General features: G+C 39.7%; 1 protein-coding gene across 1 annotated transcript in view; it reads left to right on the forward strand.

The window, feature by feature from the left end:
* The window catches only part of BBS9 (Bardet-Biedl syndrome 9), a 1,102,055-nt gene that overhangs the window by 18,304 nt on the left and 1,063,190 nt on the right, over nucleotides 1-20,561 (forward strand). The window contains exons 2-3 of the mRNA XM_053714434.1: nucleotides 16,851-16,973; nucleotides 19,973-20,123. Of these exons, the coding sequence (XP_053570409.1) occupies nucleotides 16,862-16,973; nucleotides 19,973-20,123 (263 nt within the window). The 5' untranslated portion in view covers nucleotides 16,851-16,861. The remainder of the gene's footprint in view (nucleotides 1-16,850; nucleotides 16,974-19,972; nucleotides 20,124-20,561) is intronic.

Consider the following 20,561-nt stretch of genomic DNA (forward strand, 5'->3'; position numbering starts at 1 on the left):
CAAAGCTGTTAAGTGTCACTCCCCTACCCATAATCTCCAGTCATTCTCTTTGCTTCTGTTAAATGGAGGAGGTGAAGTTTTAGTGTCTGAAGAAAATTGGATTTCTTTTGCTACAAGCAAGTTTTTGGGTATAGCTGTACTCCACGTCAATCTCTTCAGTAGAGTAGTGGTGGCTTTAAAGCAGTTAGGAACTTGTAAGGTGGGCCTTGCTGCGTTTTCCTAACATATTGCTGCCCTAGTACAGAAAGCCAGAGTAGGCTTACTCTGTTCTTTCTTTTTTACACAGGTCTCTGTAAGGAGTGGCTTCTTTTCACACCGGGTGTGCTGTCCTCCTGCCGGACAGCTAGATGTGCAGGTAAGCGCCTTTTTGTCTTCTGGGGCTAGGAGGCTGGCACTGTGAGGGTTAAGTTGAATCCAACTCTTTATGGGTAGTAAGGAGTTAACCCCAATCCGGTGGCTTAAGAATTTTATTTTAAAATTAAGAGGATTTTACTCGATCGCATAACATTGCAATCATTAGAGGCTCTGACGTAGTAATTTCTGTCAGAGAGCGGCTGTGTTTTCTCTTTGTCTCTTCTGGCTAGAAACGCGCTTGTATGTGTGGAGCAGTCTCTTTCTTCTGTTAAGTGTGATCAGTCCACGGGTCATCATTACTTCTGGGATATTACTCCTCCCCAACAGGAAGTGCAAGAGGATTCACCCAGCAGAGCTGCATATAGCTCCTCCCCTCTACGTCACTCCCAGTCATTCTCTTGCACCCAACGACTAGATAGGATGTGTGAGAGGACTATGGTGATTATACTTAGTTTTATATCTTCAATCAAAAGTTTGTTATTTTAAAATAGCACCGGAGTGTGTTATTATCTCTCTGGCAGAGTTTGAAGAAGAATCTACCAGAGTTTTTGTTATGATTTTAGCCGGAGTAGTTAAGATCATATTGCTGTTTCTCGGCCATCTGAGGAGAGGTAAACTTCAGATCAGGGGACAGCGGGCAGATGAATCTGCATAGAGGTATGTAGCAGTTTTTATTTTCTGACAATGGAATTGATGAGAAAATCCTGCCATACCGATATAATGTCATGTATGTATACTTTACACTTCAGTATTCTGGGGAATGGTACTTCACTAGAATTACACTGTAAGAAATACATAAAGCTGTTTAATAACTAGAGATTATGTTTAACGTTTTTGCTGGAATGTAAAATCGTTTTCATTTGCTGAGGTACTGAGTGAATAAATGTTTGGGCACTATTTTTCCACTTGGCAGTTGCTTAATCTGTTTTCTGACAGTTTCTGTTCTCCCTCACTGCTGTGTGTGAGGGGGAGGGGCCGTTTTTTGGCGCTTTTACTATGCATCAAATATTTCAGTCAGCAACTCATTGTATTCCCTGCATGATCCGGTTCATCTCTACAGAGCTCAGGGGTCTTCAAAACTTATTTTGAGGGAGGTAATTTCTCTCAGCAGAGCTGTGAGAATTATAGTTTGACTGAGATAAAAAACGTTTATTCTGTAATTTGTTTCCTGCTTTCAGAATTTGTTATCTTTGCTAATGGGATTAAACCTTTGCTAAAGTTGTGTTGTTTACAAGGATTGAGGCTATAACTGTTTCAATTTATTAATTTTCAACTGTCATAGATCTTCTGTGCTTCTTAAAGGCACAGTACGTTTTAATATTATTCTATTTGAATTGTATTTCCAAGTTGCAAGTTTATTTGCTAGTGTGTTAAACATGTCTGATTCAGAGGATGATACCTGTGTCATTTGTTGCAATGCCAAAGTGGAGCCCAATAGAAATTTATGTACTAACTGTATTGATGCTACTTTAAATAAAAATCAATCTGTACAAATTGAACAAATTTCACCAAACAACGAGGGGAGAGTTATGCCGACTAACTCGCCTCACGTGTCAGTACCTACATCTCCCGCTCAGAGGGAGGTGCGTGATATTGTAGCGCCGAGTACATCTGGGTGGCCATTACAAATCACATTACAGGATATGGCTACTGTTATGACTGAGGTTTTGGCTAAATTACCAGAACTAAGAGGTAAGCGTGATCACTCTGGGGTGAGAACAGAGTGCGCTGATAATATTAGGGCCATGTCAGACACTGCGTCACAGGTGGCAGAACATGAGGACGGAGAACTTCATTCTGTGGGTGACGGTTCTGATCCAAACAGACTGGATTCAGATATTTCAAATTTTAAATTTAAACTGGAAAACCTCCGTGTATTACTAGGGGAGGTGTTAGCGGCTCTGAATGATTGTAACACAGTTGCAATACCAGAGAAAATGTGTAGGTTGGATAAATATTTTGCGGTACCGACGAGTACTGAGGTTTTTCCTATACCTAAGAGACTTACTGAAATTGTTACTAAGGAGTGGGATAGACCCGGTGTGCCGTTCTCACCCCCTCCGATATTTAGAAAAATGTTTCCAATAGACGCCACCACAAGGGACTTATGGCAAACGGTCCCTAAGGTGGAGGGAGCAGTTTCTACCTTAGCTAAGCGTACCACTATCCCGGTGGAGGATAGCTGTGCTTTTTCAGATCCAATGGATAAAAAGTTAGAGGGTTACCTTAAGAAAATGTTTGTTCAACAAGGTTTTATATTGCAACCCCTTGCATGCATTGCGCCGATCACGGCTGCAGCGGCATTCTGGATTGAGTCTCTGGAAGAGAACATTGGTTCAGCTACTCTGGACGACATTACGGACAGGCTTAGAGTCCTTAAACTAGCTAATTCATTCATTTCGGAGGCCGTAGTACATCTTACTAAACTTACGGCGAAGAGTTCAGGATCCCTGGGCGCTAGAGATAATATCTCAGGGATACCTTCTGGACTTCAAATACTCTCCTCCAAGAGAGAGATTTCATCTGTCAAGATTGTCAACAATCCAGACAAAGAAAGAGGCGTTTCTACGCTGCGTACAAGAGCTCTTGTTAATGGGAGTAATCCATCCAGTTCCACGATCAGAACAGGGACAGGGGTTTTACTCAAATCTGTTTGTGGTTCCCAAAAAAGAGGGAACTTTCAAACCAATTCTGGACTTAAAGATCCTAAACAAATTCCTAAGAGTTCCATCGTTCAAGATGGAGACTATTCGGACAATTTTACCTATGATCCAAGAAGGTCAGTACATGACCACTGTAGATTTAAAAGATGCTTACCTTCACATACCGATTCACAAAGATCATTATCGGTACCTAAGGTTTGCCTTCCTAGACAGGCATTACCAGTTTGTGGCTCTTCCATTCGGATTGGCTACAGCTCCAAGAATCTTCACAAAGGTTCTGGGTGCTCTTCTGGCGGTACTAAGACCGCAGGGAATCTCGGTAGCTCCATACCTAGACGACATTCTGATACAAGCTTCAAGCTTTCAAACTGCCAAGTCTCATACATAGTTAGTGCTGGCATTTCTAAGGTCACATGGATGGAAGGTGAACGAAAAGAAAAGTTCACTCGTTCCACTCACAAGAGTTCCCTTCCTGGGGACTCTTATAGATTCTGTAGAAATGAAGATTTACCTGACAGAGGACAGGCTAACAAGACTTCAAAGTGCTTGCCGCACCCTTCATTCCATTCAACACCCGTCAGTGGCTCAATGCATGGAGGTAATCGGCTTAATGGTAGCGGCAATGGACATAGTACCCTTTGCACGCTTACACCTCAGACCACTGCAACTGTGCATGCTAAGTCAGTGGAATGGGGATTACTCAGACTTATCCCCTTCTCTGAATCTGGATCAAGAGACCAGAAATTCTCTTCTATGGTGGCTTTCTCGGCCACATCTGTCCAGGGGGATGCCATTCAGCAGACCAGACTGGACAATTGTAACAACAGACGCCAGCCTTCTAGGTTGGGGTGCCGTCTGGAATTCTCTGAAGGCTCAGGGACAATGGAGTCAGGAGGAGAGTCTCCTGCCAATAAACATTCTGGAATTGAGAGCAGTTCTCAATGCCCTCCTGGCTTGGCCCCAGTTGACAACTCGGGGGTTCATCAGGTTTCAGTCGGACAACATCACGACTGTAGCTTACATCAACCATCAGGGAGGGACAAGAAGCTCCCTAGCTATGATGGAAGTATCAAAGATAATTCGCTGGGCAGAGTCTCACTCTTGCCACCTGTCAGCAATCCACATCCCGGGAGTGGAGAACTGGGAGGCGGATTTCTTAAGTCGTCAGACTTTTCATCCGGGGGAGTGGGAACTTCATCCGGAGGTCTTTGCCCAAATACTTCGACGTTGGGGCAAACCAGAGATAGATCTCATGGCGTCTCGACAGAACGCCAAGCTTCCTCGTTACGGGTCCAGATCCAGGGATCCAGGAGCAGTCCTGATAGATGCTCTGACAGCACCTTGGGACTTCAGGATGGCTTACGTGTTTCCACCCTTCCCGTTGCTTCCTCGATTGATTGCCAGAATCAAACAAGAGAGAGCATCAGTGATTCTAATAGCACCTGCGTGGCCACGCAGGACTTGGTATGCAGACCTGGTGGACATGTCATCCTGTCCACCTTGGTCTCTACCTCTGAAACAGGACCTTCTGATACAGGGTCCCTTCAAACATCAAAATCTAACTTCTCTGAAGCTGACTGCTTGGAAATTGAACACTTGATTTTATCAAGACGTGGGTTTTCTGAGTCAGTTATTGATACCTTAATACAGGCTAGGAAACCTGTTACCAGAAAGATTTACCATAAGATATGGCGTAAATACCTATATTGGTGTGAATCCAAAGGTTACTCTTGGAGTAAGGTTAGGATTCCTAGGATATTGTCTTTTCTACAAGAAGGTTTAGAAAAGGGTTTATCTGCTAGTTCTTTAAAGGGACAGATCTCAGCTCTGTCCATTCTGTTACACAAACGTCTGTCAGAAGTTCCGGACGTCCAGGCTTTTTGTCAGGCTTTGGCCAGGATTTAGCCTGTGTTTAAAACTGTTGCTCCACCATAGAGTTTAAACCTTGTTCTTAATGTTTTACAGGGCGTTCCGTTTGAACCCCTTCATTCCATTGATATAAAGTTGTTATCTTGGAAAGTTCTATTTTTAATGGCTATTTCCTCGGCTCGAAGAGTCTCTGAATTATCAGCCTTACATTGTGATTCTCCTTATTTGATTTTTCATTCGGATAAGGTAGTCCTGCGTACTAAACCTGGGTTCTTACCTAAGGTAGTTACTAACAGGAATATCAATCAAGAGATTGTTGTTCCTTCTTTATGCCCAAATCCTTCTTCAAAGAACTAACGTCTACTGCACAACCTGTATGTAGTCCGTGCTCTAAAATTTTACTTACAGGCAACTAAGGACTTTCGACAAACGTCTTCTCTGTTTGTCATTTACTCTGGGCAGAGGAGAGGTCAAAAAGCTTCCGCTACCTCTCTTTCTTTTTGGCTTCGTAGCACAATTCGTTTAGCTTATGAGACTGCTGGACAGCAGCCTCCTGAAAGAATTACAGCTCATTCTACTAGAGCTGTGGCTTCCACTTGGGCCTTCAAGAATGAGGCCTCTGTTGAACAGATTTGCAAGGCTGCAACTTGGTCTTCGCTTCATACTTTTTCCAAATTTTACAAATTTGACACTTTTGCTTCATCGGAGGCTATTTTTGGGAGAAAGGTTCTTCAGGCAGTGGTTCCTTCTGTATAAAGAGCCTGCCTATCCCTCCCGTCATCCGTGTACTTTTGCTTTGGTATTGGTATCCCAGAAGTAATGATGACCCGTGGACTGATCACACTTAACAGAAGAAAACATAATTTATGCTTACCTGATAAATTCCTTTCTTCTGTAGTGTGATCAGTCCACGGCCCGCCCTGTTTTTAAGGCAGGTAAATATTTTTTAATTTATACTCCAGTCACCACTTCACCCTTGGCTTTTCCTTTCTCGTTGGTCCTTGGTCGAATGACTGGGAGTGACGTAGAGGGGAGGAGCTATATGCAGCTCTGCTGGGTGAATCCTCTTGCACTTCCTGTTGGGGAGGAGTAATATCCCAGAAGTAATGATGACCCGTGGACTGATCACACTACAGAAGAAAGGAATTTATCAGGTAAGCATAAATTATGTTTTTGCCGGTCATGGGACCATTTGCTCTAACTCTGCTTAGAAGCGGTTGAAAGAATCCGGTCTTGCAGTTAAGTGTTTTCCTTACCGGAGGGGCTGGTAGGCACCCCAGCTAATGGCTGAGGTGTAGAGGTGGTCAAAATTTAGAACTAATTTTTGTATATTATTTCTTGCTAGTTTATTTTGCATTGTTGGGTGACTTGCTTCAAGCTAAGAGGCATTATTTAAAGTAGCAGTACATCTAAGGTTAAATAATTCCTTTTTTTTTCTGCCATGGAACAGGATTATGTTTCCATGGACAATTGTCTGCTTTGCTTAGAAAACCAAATTGTTTCGCCCTTGCAATTTTGTTCCTTATATATAGAGAGGACTTTGAAAAACAAAGAAACTTTTTGTTTCTGAGCCAACTGTCTCTCAGGATGATGCTGTTCAGGCAATGCCACAGCTTTCGCTACAAACGTCCCAAGCCTTAGTTGCGTCACATACAATGCCCTGTGGTTCCTCTCAGGAGGAGTGTATTTGCCGGCAGAAATTGCGGCTCAGGTATCCTCGGCGGTGTCTGCGGCCTTGTCTGCCATTCCTATGCTAAAGGGAAAACGCAAGAGGAATGTTAAGGATTCAGATGTTAAGGTTTCTGTCCCAAACTCTGCTACCCAGATTGCTCTCTCTCATAAGTCTGATGAGGAGGATATGTCAGTAGCCTCTGAGGGTGAAATCTCTGATTCGGACAGTGTAATTCCGTCATCTGATGCTGAAGTAGTATCCTTCAGATTTAAGCTTCAACACCTCTGTGTATTGTGGTTTTGGCTTCTTTGGACGACTCTGACCTGCCTGTCGTTGTCAACCCCAAGAAATCAAGTAAACTTTATAAGTACTTTTGATGTTCTTTCCTCTGTGAAAGTATTTCCTTTTCCAGACAGTGCTACAGAGATTATTGCGCAGGAATGGGAGAGACCGGGGATACCTTTTTCTCCGTCTCCTGTTTTTAAAAAGATGTTTCCTGTCATTGATTCCATCAAAGATTCATGGTGCATGGTGCCTAAGGTAGAAGGGGCTATTTCTACTCTGGCTAAGAGAACTACTATTCCTGTAGAGGATAGCTGCTCTTTTAAAGATCCTATTGACAAAAAGCTGGAGGCTTATTTGAAGATGATGTATGTTCATCAAGGCCTTCAGTGGCAACTGGCAGTTTGTATGACCACGGTGTCCAGTACGGCATCTTATTGGTTCGAATCGCTGTTTGAGTCTCTTCAGGTTAAGACTCCTTTGGAGGAAATCCAAGATAGGATTAAGGCTCTCAAGGTAGCCAATTCCTTTATTTCTGATGCCACCATGCAAATTATTAAGATAGGAGCCAAGATATCTGGCTTCGCTGTGCTAGCTCGCAATGCCTTGTGGCTGAAATCATGGTCAGCGGATGTTACCTCTAAGTCCAAGCTTTTATAACTTCCTTACAAGAGTAACACCTTGTTTGACCCTGGTTTGGCAGAAATAATCTCTGACATTAATGATGGAAAAGGGTCTTTTCTACCACAAGACAAGAAGAATAGATCTAAAGGACATCAAAGTAATTTTCGTAACCCCAAAGGAAAATCTTCCTCTTCCAAGCAGGAACAATCCAAGTCTTCTTGGAAACCCAATCAATCTTGGAACAAGGGGAAGCAATCTAAGAAGCCCGCAGCCGAGTCTTAAGTCAGCATGAACGGGTTGCCCCCAGACCGGATCAAGTGAGGGGCAGACTTTTATCCAGCTTGGGTAGGAGATGTCCCAGATCCTTGGGCTCGACATAGTGTCTCAGGGTTATAAAATAGAATTCAAGACTTTTCCTCCCAGGGGCAGGTTTCTTCTCTGAAGATTATCTGCAGACCAGATAAAAAGAGTAGCATTCTTGTATTGCGTTCGGGACCTTTTTTTCCCTGGGACTGATAGTTCCTGTTCCTGAAAGGGAACAGGGTCTGGGATTCTATTCCAATCTGTTTGTGGTTTTTGTCCTATTTTATACCTAAAGTGTCTAAACAAGTTTCTCAGGGTGCCATCCTTCAAAATGGAGACCATTCGGTCCATTGTCCCCTTAGTACAGGAGGGTCAGTTTATGATGACCATAGACCAGAAGGATGAGTATCTTCATGTTCCCATTCACAGGGATCATCACAAGTACCTGAGATTCGCCTTTCTAGACAATAACTTTCAGTATGTGGCTCTTCCGTTTGGCCTTGCCACACCGCCCAGAATTTTCTCAAAGGCTCTGGGGGCTCTCTTGGCAGTGATCAGGGCTCGAGGAATTGCATTGGTGCCTTACCTGGATGACATATTGGTTCAGTTGCCATCTTTTCAGCAAACAAACTCTCATACAGAGATCTTGTTGTCTTTTCTACATTCCCACAAATGGAAAGTGAATCTGGAAAAGAGTTCCCTTGTTCCAGCTACAAGGGTGGTTTTCTTAGGGACCATAATAGATTCCCTATCTATGGACATTTTTCTGACAGAGGTCAGAAAATCCAAGATTCTTTCCTCTTGCCTCTCTCTTCAGTCTACTGTTCGGCCATCATTGGCTCAATGTATGGAGGTAATTGGTCTGATAGTTGCTTCCCTTTGCTTGATTCCATTTGAGAGCTCTACAGTTATGCATGCTAAGACAATGGAAGGGGGAGCATTTGGATCAGTCTCAGATGATAGATCTAGATCAGTCGACGAGAGACTCTCTCCCATGGTGGTCTCAGGAGCATCTGTCTTGAGGAACGTGCTTCCGCAGACCTTCCTGGGTCATTGTAACCATGGACGCCAGCCTGCTGGGCTGGGGAGCGGTCTGGGACTTAAAAGCGCAGGGTCTATGGACTCGGGAAGAGTCTGCTCTCCCCATAAATATCTTGGAGTTGAGATCAATTTACAATGCTCTGATAGAGTGGCCTCAGTTGTCCTTAGTCCGGTTTATCAGGTTCCAGTCGGACAATATCACCTCAGTGGTTTACATCAACCACCAGGGAGGAACTCTGAGTTCCTTAGCCATGAAGGAGGTGACTCGGATTATTCAGTCGGCGGAAGCCCACAATTGTTGTCTATCTGCCATCCACATTCCAGGGTTGGACAACTGGGAAGCGGACTTTCTGAGCAGACATACTTTTCATCCCGGGGAGTGGGCACTCCATCCGGAAGTGTTCTCCAGGTTAACCTTTAAATGGGGGATGACGGAGTTGGATCTGATGGCCTCTTGACAGAACGCCAAGCTTCCGAGGTACGGTTCAAGGTTGATAGATCCTCAGGCCTCCCTGATAGATACTCTGGCGGTACCTTGGGTTTTCAATTTTAGCATACCTGTTTCCTCCATTTGCTCTCCTTCCACAAGTGATTGCTCATATCAAACAGGAGAAAGCATCAGTAATTCTAATAGCTCCTGCGTGGTCTCGCAGGACCTGGTATGCAGACCTAGTGAAGATGTCATCTCTTCCACCTTGGTGGCTGCCTCTGAGAAAGGACCTTCTAACCCAGGGTCCTTTTCTTCATCCAAATCTCATTTCTCTGAAGCTGACTGCTTGGAGATTGAATGCTTAGTGTTGTCTAAGCGTGGTTTTTCTAAGTCGTCATTGAGACCATGATTCAGGCTCGCAAGCCTGTTACTAGAAAGATCTACCATAAGATATGGCGTAAATATCTTTATTGGTGCAAATCTAAGGGGTACTCTTGGAGTAGGCTCAGGATTCCTAGGATTTTGTCTTTTCTCCAGGAAGGTCTGGAGAAAGGTTTGTCAGCCAGTTCTCTGGAGGTTCAGATTTCTGCATTATTTGTTTTGTTACATAAGCGCCTGGCGGATGTTCCAGATGTTCAATCCTTTTGTCAGACCCTGGTCAGAATCGGGCCTGTTTTTAAGTCTGTTGCTCCTCCTTGGAGCCTTAACTTAGTTCTTAAAGGGACATGAAACCCAAATTTTTTCTTTTATGATTCAGATAAAGAATACAATTTTAAACAACTTTCCAATGTACTTCTATTATTTAATTTGCTTCCTTCTCTTGTTATCCTTTGCTGAAAGGTTTATCTAGGCAAGCTCAGGAGCAGCAGAGAACATAGGTTCTAGCTGCTGATTGGTAGCTGCATATATATATATATATATATCGATTGATTATGATTGGCTCACCCATGAGTTCAGTTAAAAACCATTACTGAATTGCTGTTCCTTCAACAAATGATACCAAGAGAATAAAATAAATTAGATAATAGAAGTAAATTAGAAAGTTGTTTAAAATTGTATTCTCTATCTGAATCATGAAAGAAAAAATGTGGGTTTCGTGACCCTTTAAGGTTTTGCAAAAGGCTCCATTTGAGCCTTTACATTCCATAGATATTAACTTAGCTTGGAAGGTTTTGTTTCTTGTTGCTATTTCTTCTGCTCTGAGGGTCTCGGAGCTCTCAGCCCTGCAGTGTGATTCGCCTTATCTTATCTTTCATGCTGATAAGGCGGTCCTTCGTACTAAGTTGGGTGTTCTTCCTAAAGTGGTTTCTGGTAGAAATATTAATCAGGAAATCGTTTTTCCTTCTCTATGTCCTAATCCTTCTTCTCATAAAGAACTTTTGTTGCACAACTTGGATGTTGTGCATGCTCTAAAATTCTACTTATAAGCGATTAAGGATTTTCGTCAGTCCTCTGCCCTGTTTGTTTGTTTTTCTGGAAAGCGTAAAGTTCAGAAAGCTACGTCTGCTTCTCTTTTTTTTCTGGTTGAGAAGTGTGATCCATTTTGCTTATGAGACTGCTGGACAGCAGCCTCCTGAGAGAATAACAGATCATTCCACTAAGGCTGTTTCGTCTTCTTGGGCTTTCAAAAATGAAGCTTCTGTGGAACAGATTTGCAAGGCTGTAACTTGGTCCTCTCTGCATACTTTTTCCAAATTTGACAAATTTGATACTTTTGCCTCAGAGAAAGGTTCTTCAATCGGTGGCGCCTTCTGTTTAGGTCTGCCTGTCTTGTTCTCCCTCCCTAGTCATCTGTGTCCTCTAGCTTGGGTATTGGTTCCCAACAGTAATTGATGACGTTGTGGACTTATATATCTTAGGAAAGAACACAAAATTTATGCTTACCTGATAAATTTCTTTCCGGATATAGTGAGTCCACAATCCCATCCTTAAATTTAAGACAGTTATTTTTGACTAAACCTCAGGCACCTCTACTCCTTTGTGTTATTCTTTTCTCCATTTCCCTTTGGTCAAATGACTGGGGATTATGGGTAGGGGAGTGACTTTGCTGTGGTGCTCTTTGCCTCCTCCTGCTGGCCAGGAGTGATATTTCCAACAGTAATTGATGACGTTGGTGACTCACCATATCTGAAAAAAAGAAATTGATCAGGTAAGCATAAATTTAGTTTTTTCAGTGAGGTGACGTTTCCACCTCATAGCCAATAGCCGTGCGGGCCAGCTGGCATTATGCCGAATTGCTAGCACACTATTGGCTAAGATCACTTTACTGCAAAATAGCATTCTGCCGTTGGCTACCTGAGGCGCTCATTGTGCCGAACGCTGCAGACAAATAAAGGAACTTTGAGCAGGAAGTATTTTATACTTCATGACTGAAAGTACTCTTTTTTTTGTTGCACTGGTAAATCCTAGGGTTTCAACAACGCTAGGCTTTACTTTCACTTTAAGTGAAAAATAAAACTTGGGTAACACCTTTAGAAACCTGCTCTTCAGCGACTAAGTAGCAAAAACGAGGTGTCAAGATCCAAAAACTGCAATGACGTCAAAGAATGTTAACTTAATGGACCATTACGTACAGCAGAATTGCATAATAAAGAGACAATGCAAAAACACTTCTGAATTTTAAATGAGCAGCAGATTTTTTTCTGACACATTTCAAAATTTACTTAAATTTGCCAGCCCTCAGTAACAGACTCATACGTATATGTACTGTGGTGCTCTTGAAGACCCAGAAGTGTCTCAGAAAGTGTAAAGATAATGTATAATACTACAGATATAATCTATATTAAATCATAGTATGACAAAGAAAAACAAAAGGTACTCCCCTCTCCATAGGATCACTGCCTCCCCAGTCTCTTCCAGGACCGTATAGAACAAAAGCTTGATAGGTGGTGACGCTGATCCAGAGGGGTCCAAATATGGTCGTACTGTCTCTTTAAGAAGCTGTAGATAAGAAATCCAAGATAATGCAGTACGTAATGCACCACCAAATGGAAAATACTCACAGGGAGTCAAGTTCCTAGATTCAGCTGTTTTATTGTAGGCAAATGAAGAGATCAAAGCTCCTTTGTGAAATGAAAAAGCGGTAACATAGACTATAATTATCTCAACGCGTTTCAATGTTAGATATTTTTCAAGAGCAATTAAAACAATATCATTAAAAGAGCTGGTAATTAAAAGTGCTATTTTAATTATATTGTTTGTATTGCTCTTGAAAGAGACGTAACATTGAAACGTATTGAGCTAATTAAAGTCTATGTTAGCGCTTTTTAATTTCACAATGGATGCTTGATCTCTTCATTTGATCAACAGATGAGGCAAATCTCCCCAGCTTGGGCACACGTCTAGAGCATTAAGCTGGTGATAGCAGTAAGATCCTTTAAAGGGACAGTCCAGCCAAAATTTTAATCCAGATAGATGCATTTCATTTTTGAAAATAAGCATTTTTGTATTATACATGCATTAGAAAAAATGCTTCTAATAAAAACTATAGCTGTTTATAAAGTGTATTTAAGTATGAAAAGTGCACCCGCATTTTAAACACAGCACTAGCTCTGAGAACCTAAGGTATTTTTATATCATCTGTTAATTACTCAATTTGTTAATTGCAAACATGATACAAGCCCACTGAAGCTCTGAGCAGTTGCATTATTAAAAATGCTGGTAGACTGACAATATAGCTATGCTTCACATGCAGAGAAAATTTTTAACTCTAAAACAGTGATACATTTTACTAGAAACATTTTTGCCAATACATGTATATTTGTATGTTTCTATTCAAAGATGTAATTAATCTATGTACATTTAAAGTTTGACTGAAATGTTCCTTTAAAGGGACACTGAACCCAATTTTTTTTCTTTCATGATTCAGGTAGAGCCTGCAATTTTAAGCAACTTTCTAATTTACTCTTATTATCAATTGTTCTTCATTCTCTTGCTATCTTTATTTGAAAAGCAAGAATGTAAGTTTAGAAGCCAGCCCATTTGTGGTTCACAACCTGGGTTGTTCTTGCTGATTGATAGGTAAATGCATCCACCATTAAACAAGTGCTGTCCAGGGTCTAAACCAAAAATTTGCTGGCTCCTTAGCTTAGATGCCTTCTTTTTCAAATAAGGATAGCAAGAGAATGAAGAAAAAATGATAATAGGAGTAAATTAGAAAGCTTAAAATTGCATGCTCTATCTGAATCCTGAAAGAAAACATTTGGTTTTAGTATCCCTTTAACTTAGGTCCTTTTTCAACTGTAGAAAGCCAGTGGTTGTTAGTTCAAGACAAATAAAAAGGCTTCAGTGTCAAAAAGATATTTCATTCTATTGGTTAAAACAGACATTGGGTGAGCAGATGCATTTATCTAATGAATCTATATTGAACCTAACGTTTTGGACTTGTTAGGTGTCTATGAGGTAAATTCACATACTATGATGTGTCAGCATATGTTTATCACTGTACAAGAAATAATTTATTCAAACCTCCCAAATTTTGAAGTACAGGTATATAAATAGTGATTTTAAGTATTTAAATAGACAGTCAATGTTATAATTAGTAGACCCCATGGGAAGGAGAAAATACCCTCGGGCTAAATATTTTACAGTAAGTAAGGAGAGACAGGTTTTTATTTAATATAAAAAAAATGATGTGGAAAAATAGTTTATTACTTTTTTTAAAAGTAAACAAAAAAAATGGAGACAATGGGACAATTGTTCCATCTCACCCTTACTACCCTGACTAAGCTGATTACCTCTCCCAAGTTGTCAAGGTAGTCAGTGTTTATTTTTTTTAAAGGGATATGGAACCCAAATGCTTTCTTTCATGATTCAGATAGAGCGTGCAATTTTACGCAACTTTCTAATTTACTCCTATTATCATTTTTTCTTCTTTCTCTTGGTATCTTTATTTGAAAAGCAGGAATGTAAGCTTAGAAGACGGCACATTTTTGGTTCAGCACCTGGGTAGTGCTTGCTGATTGGTGGCTAAATGTAGCCACCAATTGGCAAGCGCTACTCAGGGTGCTGAACCAAAAATGGCCTGGCTCCTAAGCTTACATTCCTGTAAGGGAAATGATGAGAGAGTGGATTCAAGTCTTAGTTGTATGAGGAAGTGGCGCATTTTGGAGATGGTTTTTATGGCGGAGGCGGAGAAATTGGCCAAAGACTGGATGTGGGGAGTGACCATTGAAGAATAGAAGGCATTCTGCCAGCATCATAAAGAGCCGGAGTGATACTATGTTGGAAATAGGTCTTCTATCCTATTATAGTTCTGCAAATAAGAATATAAATGTTACATTTCATTGCTGCTGTCAGATTCGGCTTTATTATATTTTTTATTACTTCATACTTATATTCTTGAAATGAAGCATGTTTTTAAATGCATGTTGTATTTTGTTGTGGCACTTAGATTCTACATAATTTATTTTTGTATTTGTTTCAAATGTATACTATATTATTGAATGAAGCAAGTTTTTGGATTGCATCTTTTTTTAAAGGGCATTAAAGGGACATGAAAAAATAAACTTTAATGATTCAGATAGAGCATTTACTTTCCAAATTACCCTTTGTTATATATTTTAAAATGCCTTCTTCTGGATGCAACATTAAAATGATTTTTAAACATCTCTTCTTATGTAACATGTATTCCTTCAGGATCCAGTTTGCTACTAAAATGTTATTTCTAGTGATTTTTTTTTAATTGTTTACTGGTCCTATTGGCTATGTGACACCACTGATTTCTTAGATGCATATGACACCCCAAGTTCCCCATTAATGTAATATAATGTTTATCAAAATTAAAGTATTAGTAACATTGATTTATTGTGATTGTCTCTTAAGTCTTCAAATATTATTATGTTTTTCATAAAAAAATCAAAAGATAGAAAGATAAAATAATTTGGGCAATTTGGCATCTTTCCAACATAAGAACTGTGGCACTGTGCTGGTAAAGTGAAATCACAGAATACGTTTCCTCCAAAATTCAAAAGCTTTGATATTTTTACAGCTATTGTCACAGTATCGGCATTGGGTTGCAACCTTTCGTGTAAAAAGTACTGTCCATACTCATTAACACAAATTTTCACAACAGGGACTTTGTTTCAATATTGATTCTTTATTTTCTGCTTTGACACCTTCAAAATACCGGCCATGGTGGCAACACAATATTTGCATTATGTATGTATAAATAACAGCCTGCAAATGGAACATGCTAGTTTCTTTGTTACTTTTACAGATTGTTTTTTTTTTTTTTGCCTGCCCATCACCCATCTCAATCTCTTTTGTCCGGCAGACGATAAGAAGTTTAAAGAGGATTGTGGCCTACTGTTGTAGAGCGGTGTTAGGCAGATTAGTACTACTGCTGGAACCGGGAATGCTTTGATCCATCCCTTGCCTGCAAGGACGTATCTGGCTTTCCTGGGTTACAATACACCAGTGTAGTGTCATAATAAGGTACTGAAAGCCTTTTTATTTTGTGTTTTGCTTATTTTGTGCCATTCCAGTTGACATATTTTGTAATTCTACTACTGGCATTTTTCTATAGGGGGTATGTCAATAGAAAAGATCTATGCAAGGGATTATCTTCAGTTAATAGCTAGTAAATAAACTGTGGTGCAAATTAGCATACTTGAAAATATAGAGACACAAAGTGTAGATGCACGTGTGGTATTTGTGCATAGTGCAAAGCATGATTTTTTCTTTCGATTTTCACTGCCAAGTCAGTATAACACATTTTAATATACATTTATCTTATTTGAACACAAAAAGCTATAACTGTATAGTGTCTAGATACAATTATTCACAAGTATTTAAAGAGACATTAAAGTAACTTGTATCTATCTATCTATTTACATACAAACATAGAACATATATCGGGTAGAAACTATATTTGCAAAACATCTGTTTTAAAGACTCCAGTACATAAAATGTAATCAAACTCCTGCACTGATCTGAACAGTCACTGTGTATCACATATACAGTCAAACTGTAGAGTAGAGGAGAGTGAAAAAGCGCAATTTGCAGAGATAATATTCATGAAAAAGGCGGGCAAAGTAAATACCAAATGTGTATTTTCCTGTATTTTTTCAAATGCTTAATGTTTTTATTAGGGGAATTTTAACATTGAGTGTAACTTCCATTTAGTAAAAGGGATAAAAGGTTACAAATGTGTTTTGATGCCAGGACTGTTCAGCTATGTCATCTTTCAGTGAAGCACTCTTTTTGTTGCATTTAAAAGTATTTTAAAATGTATACAAATAATAAAAAAACATAAAATAAAAATCGCACTACAGGAATACTAGTCGACTCGTTGCTCATCAGCCAGTGATCATGTAATTTTATCACTAACAGCACTGCAACTCTGTGTTTAACCCCTACAAATGCATTAAAAACATAGTAAGAGCACTGCTGGTGCTGAGCGAATACTGACGCTGATCCAGTCAGCAGCACTAGAGGTGCAGCTGGGTCGTGCAGAAGTTAAACACATAGTGTTGCAGCGTCACTAGTGATAATATTACATGCTCTAACGAATAAGATCATTATAGACATTATCACTATAATGTCCCTTTAAATACATTAATTAATATGATTGTGTCACTGACTGAATTTTTTTTTCTTTCTTAATTTATAGATTCTACAAAAATGTCTTTATTCAAAGCTCGAGACTGGTGGTCCGCTACACTGGGAGAGAATGAAGAATTTGATCAAGGATGTTTGTGTGTGGCTGATGTTGACAACAGTGGCTCAGGTCAAGGTAAGCGTTATTATTTTATATTAGTTCTCAACTGGCTAGGATTAGCTGAGGGTTGGACGCCAAGCATGTTGTTACATGTTCAAATATCATTAAATGTCTGTGGATTTGTATTCACCACCATTAGAATCAATCAATAAGTGAGCAGCCATTCATACCTGTATTTATTTTAATGTTAGATCCCATCATTATGTTTATATAATAAAACAATTAATGTACCTGCAATGTATGTTACCCTACTTTCTGTCGCCTTGACTGCAATATAAATTGCAAATAGGAATTTCATGTTAACCTACTAAATAATGGTGGAATATAAGGGTATCACTTATACAACCAATCATCTTAAATATCTGTAATCCTGCTGCCACCAGCTAATCCAAATAACATAGTAGCAAGGCACCAACTTAAAGGGAACAGTAAAGTCAAAATTAAACTTTCATGATTGAAATAGAGTATTCCATTTTATGTATTCAATTCACTTTTATTATCAAATTAGCTCTCTTCTCTTGGTCTCCTTTATTGCAAAGTAAACCTAGGTATGCCCAAGTACACCACTGGGAAAAAGCTAGGGGTTGGTAGCTGCACATATATGCCTCTAGATCATCAGATGTGTTCAGCTAGGTCAGGGGTCAGCAACCTTGACTCTCCAGATGTTTTGGAACTACATTTCCCATGATGCTAAGACATTCTTTAGGCTGTCTAAGCATCATGGGAAATGTAGTTCCAAAACATCAGTAGAGCCAAGGTTGCTGACCCCTGAGCTAGGTCATAGTAGTAAAAAGCAAACAGAAGCGCAACTCTGAGTAAAATTTAATGTTGTACAAATAATAACTGCAAGCACTCATATAAAATGAGGCTTCTAGTATATGATCATTAACCCAGTATAAACCATAAAGTTATGTAATCCTCTCTGGTTTGTCCAATTTCACAGTGTCAGCAATGTAACAAACATAGCGGTTCAGACTCTCGGCTTGTTTAAAGGGCCATAATACCCAAATGTTTAAACACTTGAAAGTGATGCAGTATAGCTGTAAAAAGCTGACTATAAAATATCACCTGAACATTTCTATGTAAAAAAGAAAGATATTTTACCTCAAAAGTTCCTCAGTAGCCACATCCCATTGTAAAGGACTTCTAAGCAACAAATCAGTATGTCTGTCCCGGGACAGCGGAAGGAGCGAGCTTACGTGCACTCTCATCTTATTTCCCTATTCAGCTTAAGGAAGTTTACAATGAAATCTCATGAGAGTTAAGTGAAATCTCATGAGATCACAGTAAAAGAGTTCATGACCTCAGCACTGTTGATGCTGATTGGCTGCTATTCATTTCTTCTTTTTTTTTTCTTTTACCTGCAGCTGAGCAGCAGTTGAGTATAACTTTTTACATAGAACTTACTCTGCTTAGCTGAGGAAATTGTGAGGTAAAATATCTTCCTTTTTTACATAGAGATGCTCAGGTGATATTTTCCTGTCTGCTTTTTACAGTTATACTGCATCCATTTCAAGTGATTTAGCTTATAAGTATTATGTCCCTTTAAGGCACGGCTTTGTAGTGTACAGTTGCAGGGTAGGGTCTCAATACATCTAAAGACCACTATGCGTTTTGTCCGGGTATGGACCCGGACTTTCTCTAGAGGGTTTAATGGTAAAAGTGGTCATAGTAGTACATTGCTGTTATTGAGCCTACTTTTTAACAAAGGATACTAAAAGAATGAAGCAAATTTAATAACAGAAGTACATTGCCTTAGTAAAATTGCATGCTCTATGTAAATCATAAGTTACATTTTCACTTTATTGTTCCTTTATAAACATTGAAAACATATTTTAGAGACAAACTGTAAGACCATGTTACAAAGTGGAAACATGACCACTGACGAAAGTATTTGTTTTCTGTGCATCACCTGTACTTGTTTACTGCTCTACTGTATTAACAGTAAACTATTTTAGGTACAAATAGGCATCTGTGGTTCCTTCCATTCTGTCTGTATAAAAAATAAAGTGATTGCAGCTAATAAAAACATGTTTTGATATGTGTGCCCACATGATGGATTAATATCCACCAGTAGGTCTAAGTGCTGACTGTTATTATTATTATTTGTAGTGCGCCAACAGAGTCCGCAGTGCTATTAACATAGACGGTATACAAGGAAACATTTATAGAGGGCCCTGCCAAGAGTTGCACTGTTGTAGTCAGCTCTTAAGAAGGTGATCTACACACAGCTGGACTCTTAGGCTTACATGCTAAGGGGGTTCAGGGGATAGCAATGGAGGAGAGGAACTGGTATAAAGAAAGGTTAGTGTAGGTTGTATGCATCCCTGAACAGTAGAGCCTTTAGGGAGCACTTGAAACTTTCAAAACTAGGGGAGAGTCTTGTGGAGCGAGACAGAGAGTTCCACAAGGTGGGAGCCAGTCTGGAGAAGTTTCTCCATTTTTCTGCAACTAGCTCTGACAATATGGAATCAAGTTAAAACAAAAAAAGTGTTTTTTTCTCAAATACATAGTGTTATAACTAGTTTTGTAGACCACAGCGGTGGCCTGCAGTAAAATCACATAATTTTCTTAATAAGTTTTTATTCAGATCATGAATATTAAAACATTCTGTGTAAGATACATGCAAACATCTTAAAAAAAGGTAGACTTATCCCATATGTTCATAAATCACATAGCTAAACCTGTGGGGCAAGTAGATTTTGGCATATGGGGATTGCTTCGTTTTTTGTTTGTTTTTTATTATTTGTTTTAGTTTTATATTGTTGTAGTTACTTAGGGCTCAGTTCTCTAAAGCCAAAAGCATGCAAGATTTTTCTAAGAAGTCATCAGTACTGCGAGGTCCCTCCAAAAAGTTTAGGAAGGAAAGTTTTAGCTGTTTATATTGCAATGAAGGGTTCTGGATGTGAAGGAGAGAGACAAAAATTAAAAGAAAACAGCTAAATTTCTCTCCATGCTGGTTAATTTTGATAATTGGGCTGTTAGTCAGAAATGCATATTTTTTATTTTCCCAGACAAAATAATTGTGGGCAGTCACAGTGGCTTCCTCCGAATATTTTCTCCTCACTCTTTGAAAGCTGCTGAAGGGATTCAGGCTGAAGATTTGCTACTAGAAGTCCATTTGCGGGATCCTGTGCTTCAAGTGGAAGTTGGAAAATTTGTTTCGTAAGTATACATTGTTGCATGTCAGTTATTACTCAGAAGGTGTCGACCCTTGTGTTATTTGTTTGAGCAGCGGAGGGATTTGAAAAAGAGTTACAGCTATATTTACGTATTTGTTTTTGAGGAGTTTCTAATTTGTCATAGACAAGAAATTACTTGCTCTACATTGCCCATTTTATCCCTATAGTAATTAGCGTATGCAACTCTTTTGTGCGCACATGTTACAGACCCCATTCAGGAGGCCAGTAAGCAGATTAAATGTTACCTGTTAAAACAGGAAATAAGGAGAATGGGTGTGTACTTCACAGAATCCTCAATGGTCATGAGGTAAAACAAAAACAGTCTCTTTGCTCCACCCATGATCTCCTACAATCCTTCAGAATCATAAGTCCATGTCAAAATAAGAGTCCCATGCTCTCACAACAGAGAGTTGCATTCTCA

The sequence above is a fragment of the Bombina bombina genome, chromosome 5, assembly GCF_027579735.1.
Source record: "Bombina bombina isolate aBomBom1 chromosome 5, aBomBom1.pri, whole genome shotgun sequence".
Lineage (NCBI taxonomy): Eukaryota > Metazoa > Chordata > Amphibia > Anura > Bombinatoridae > Bombina > Bombina bombina.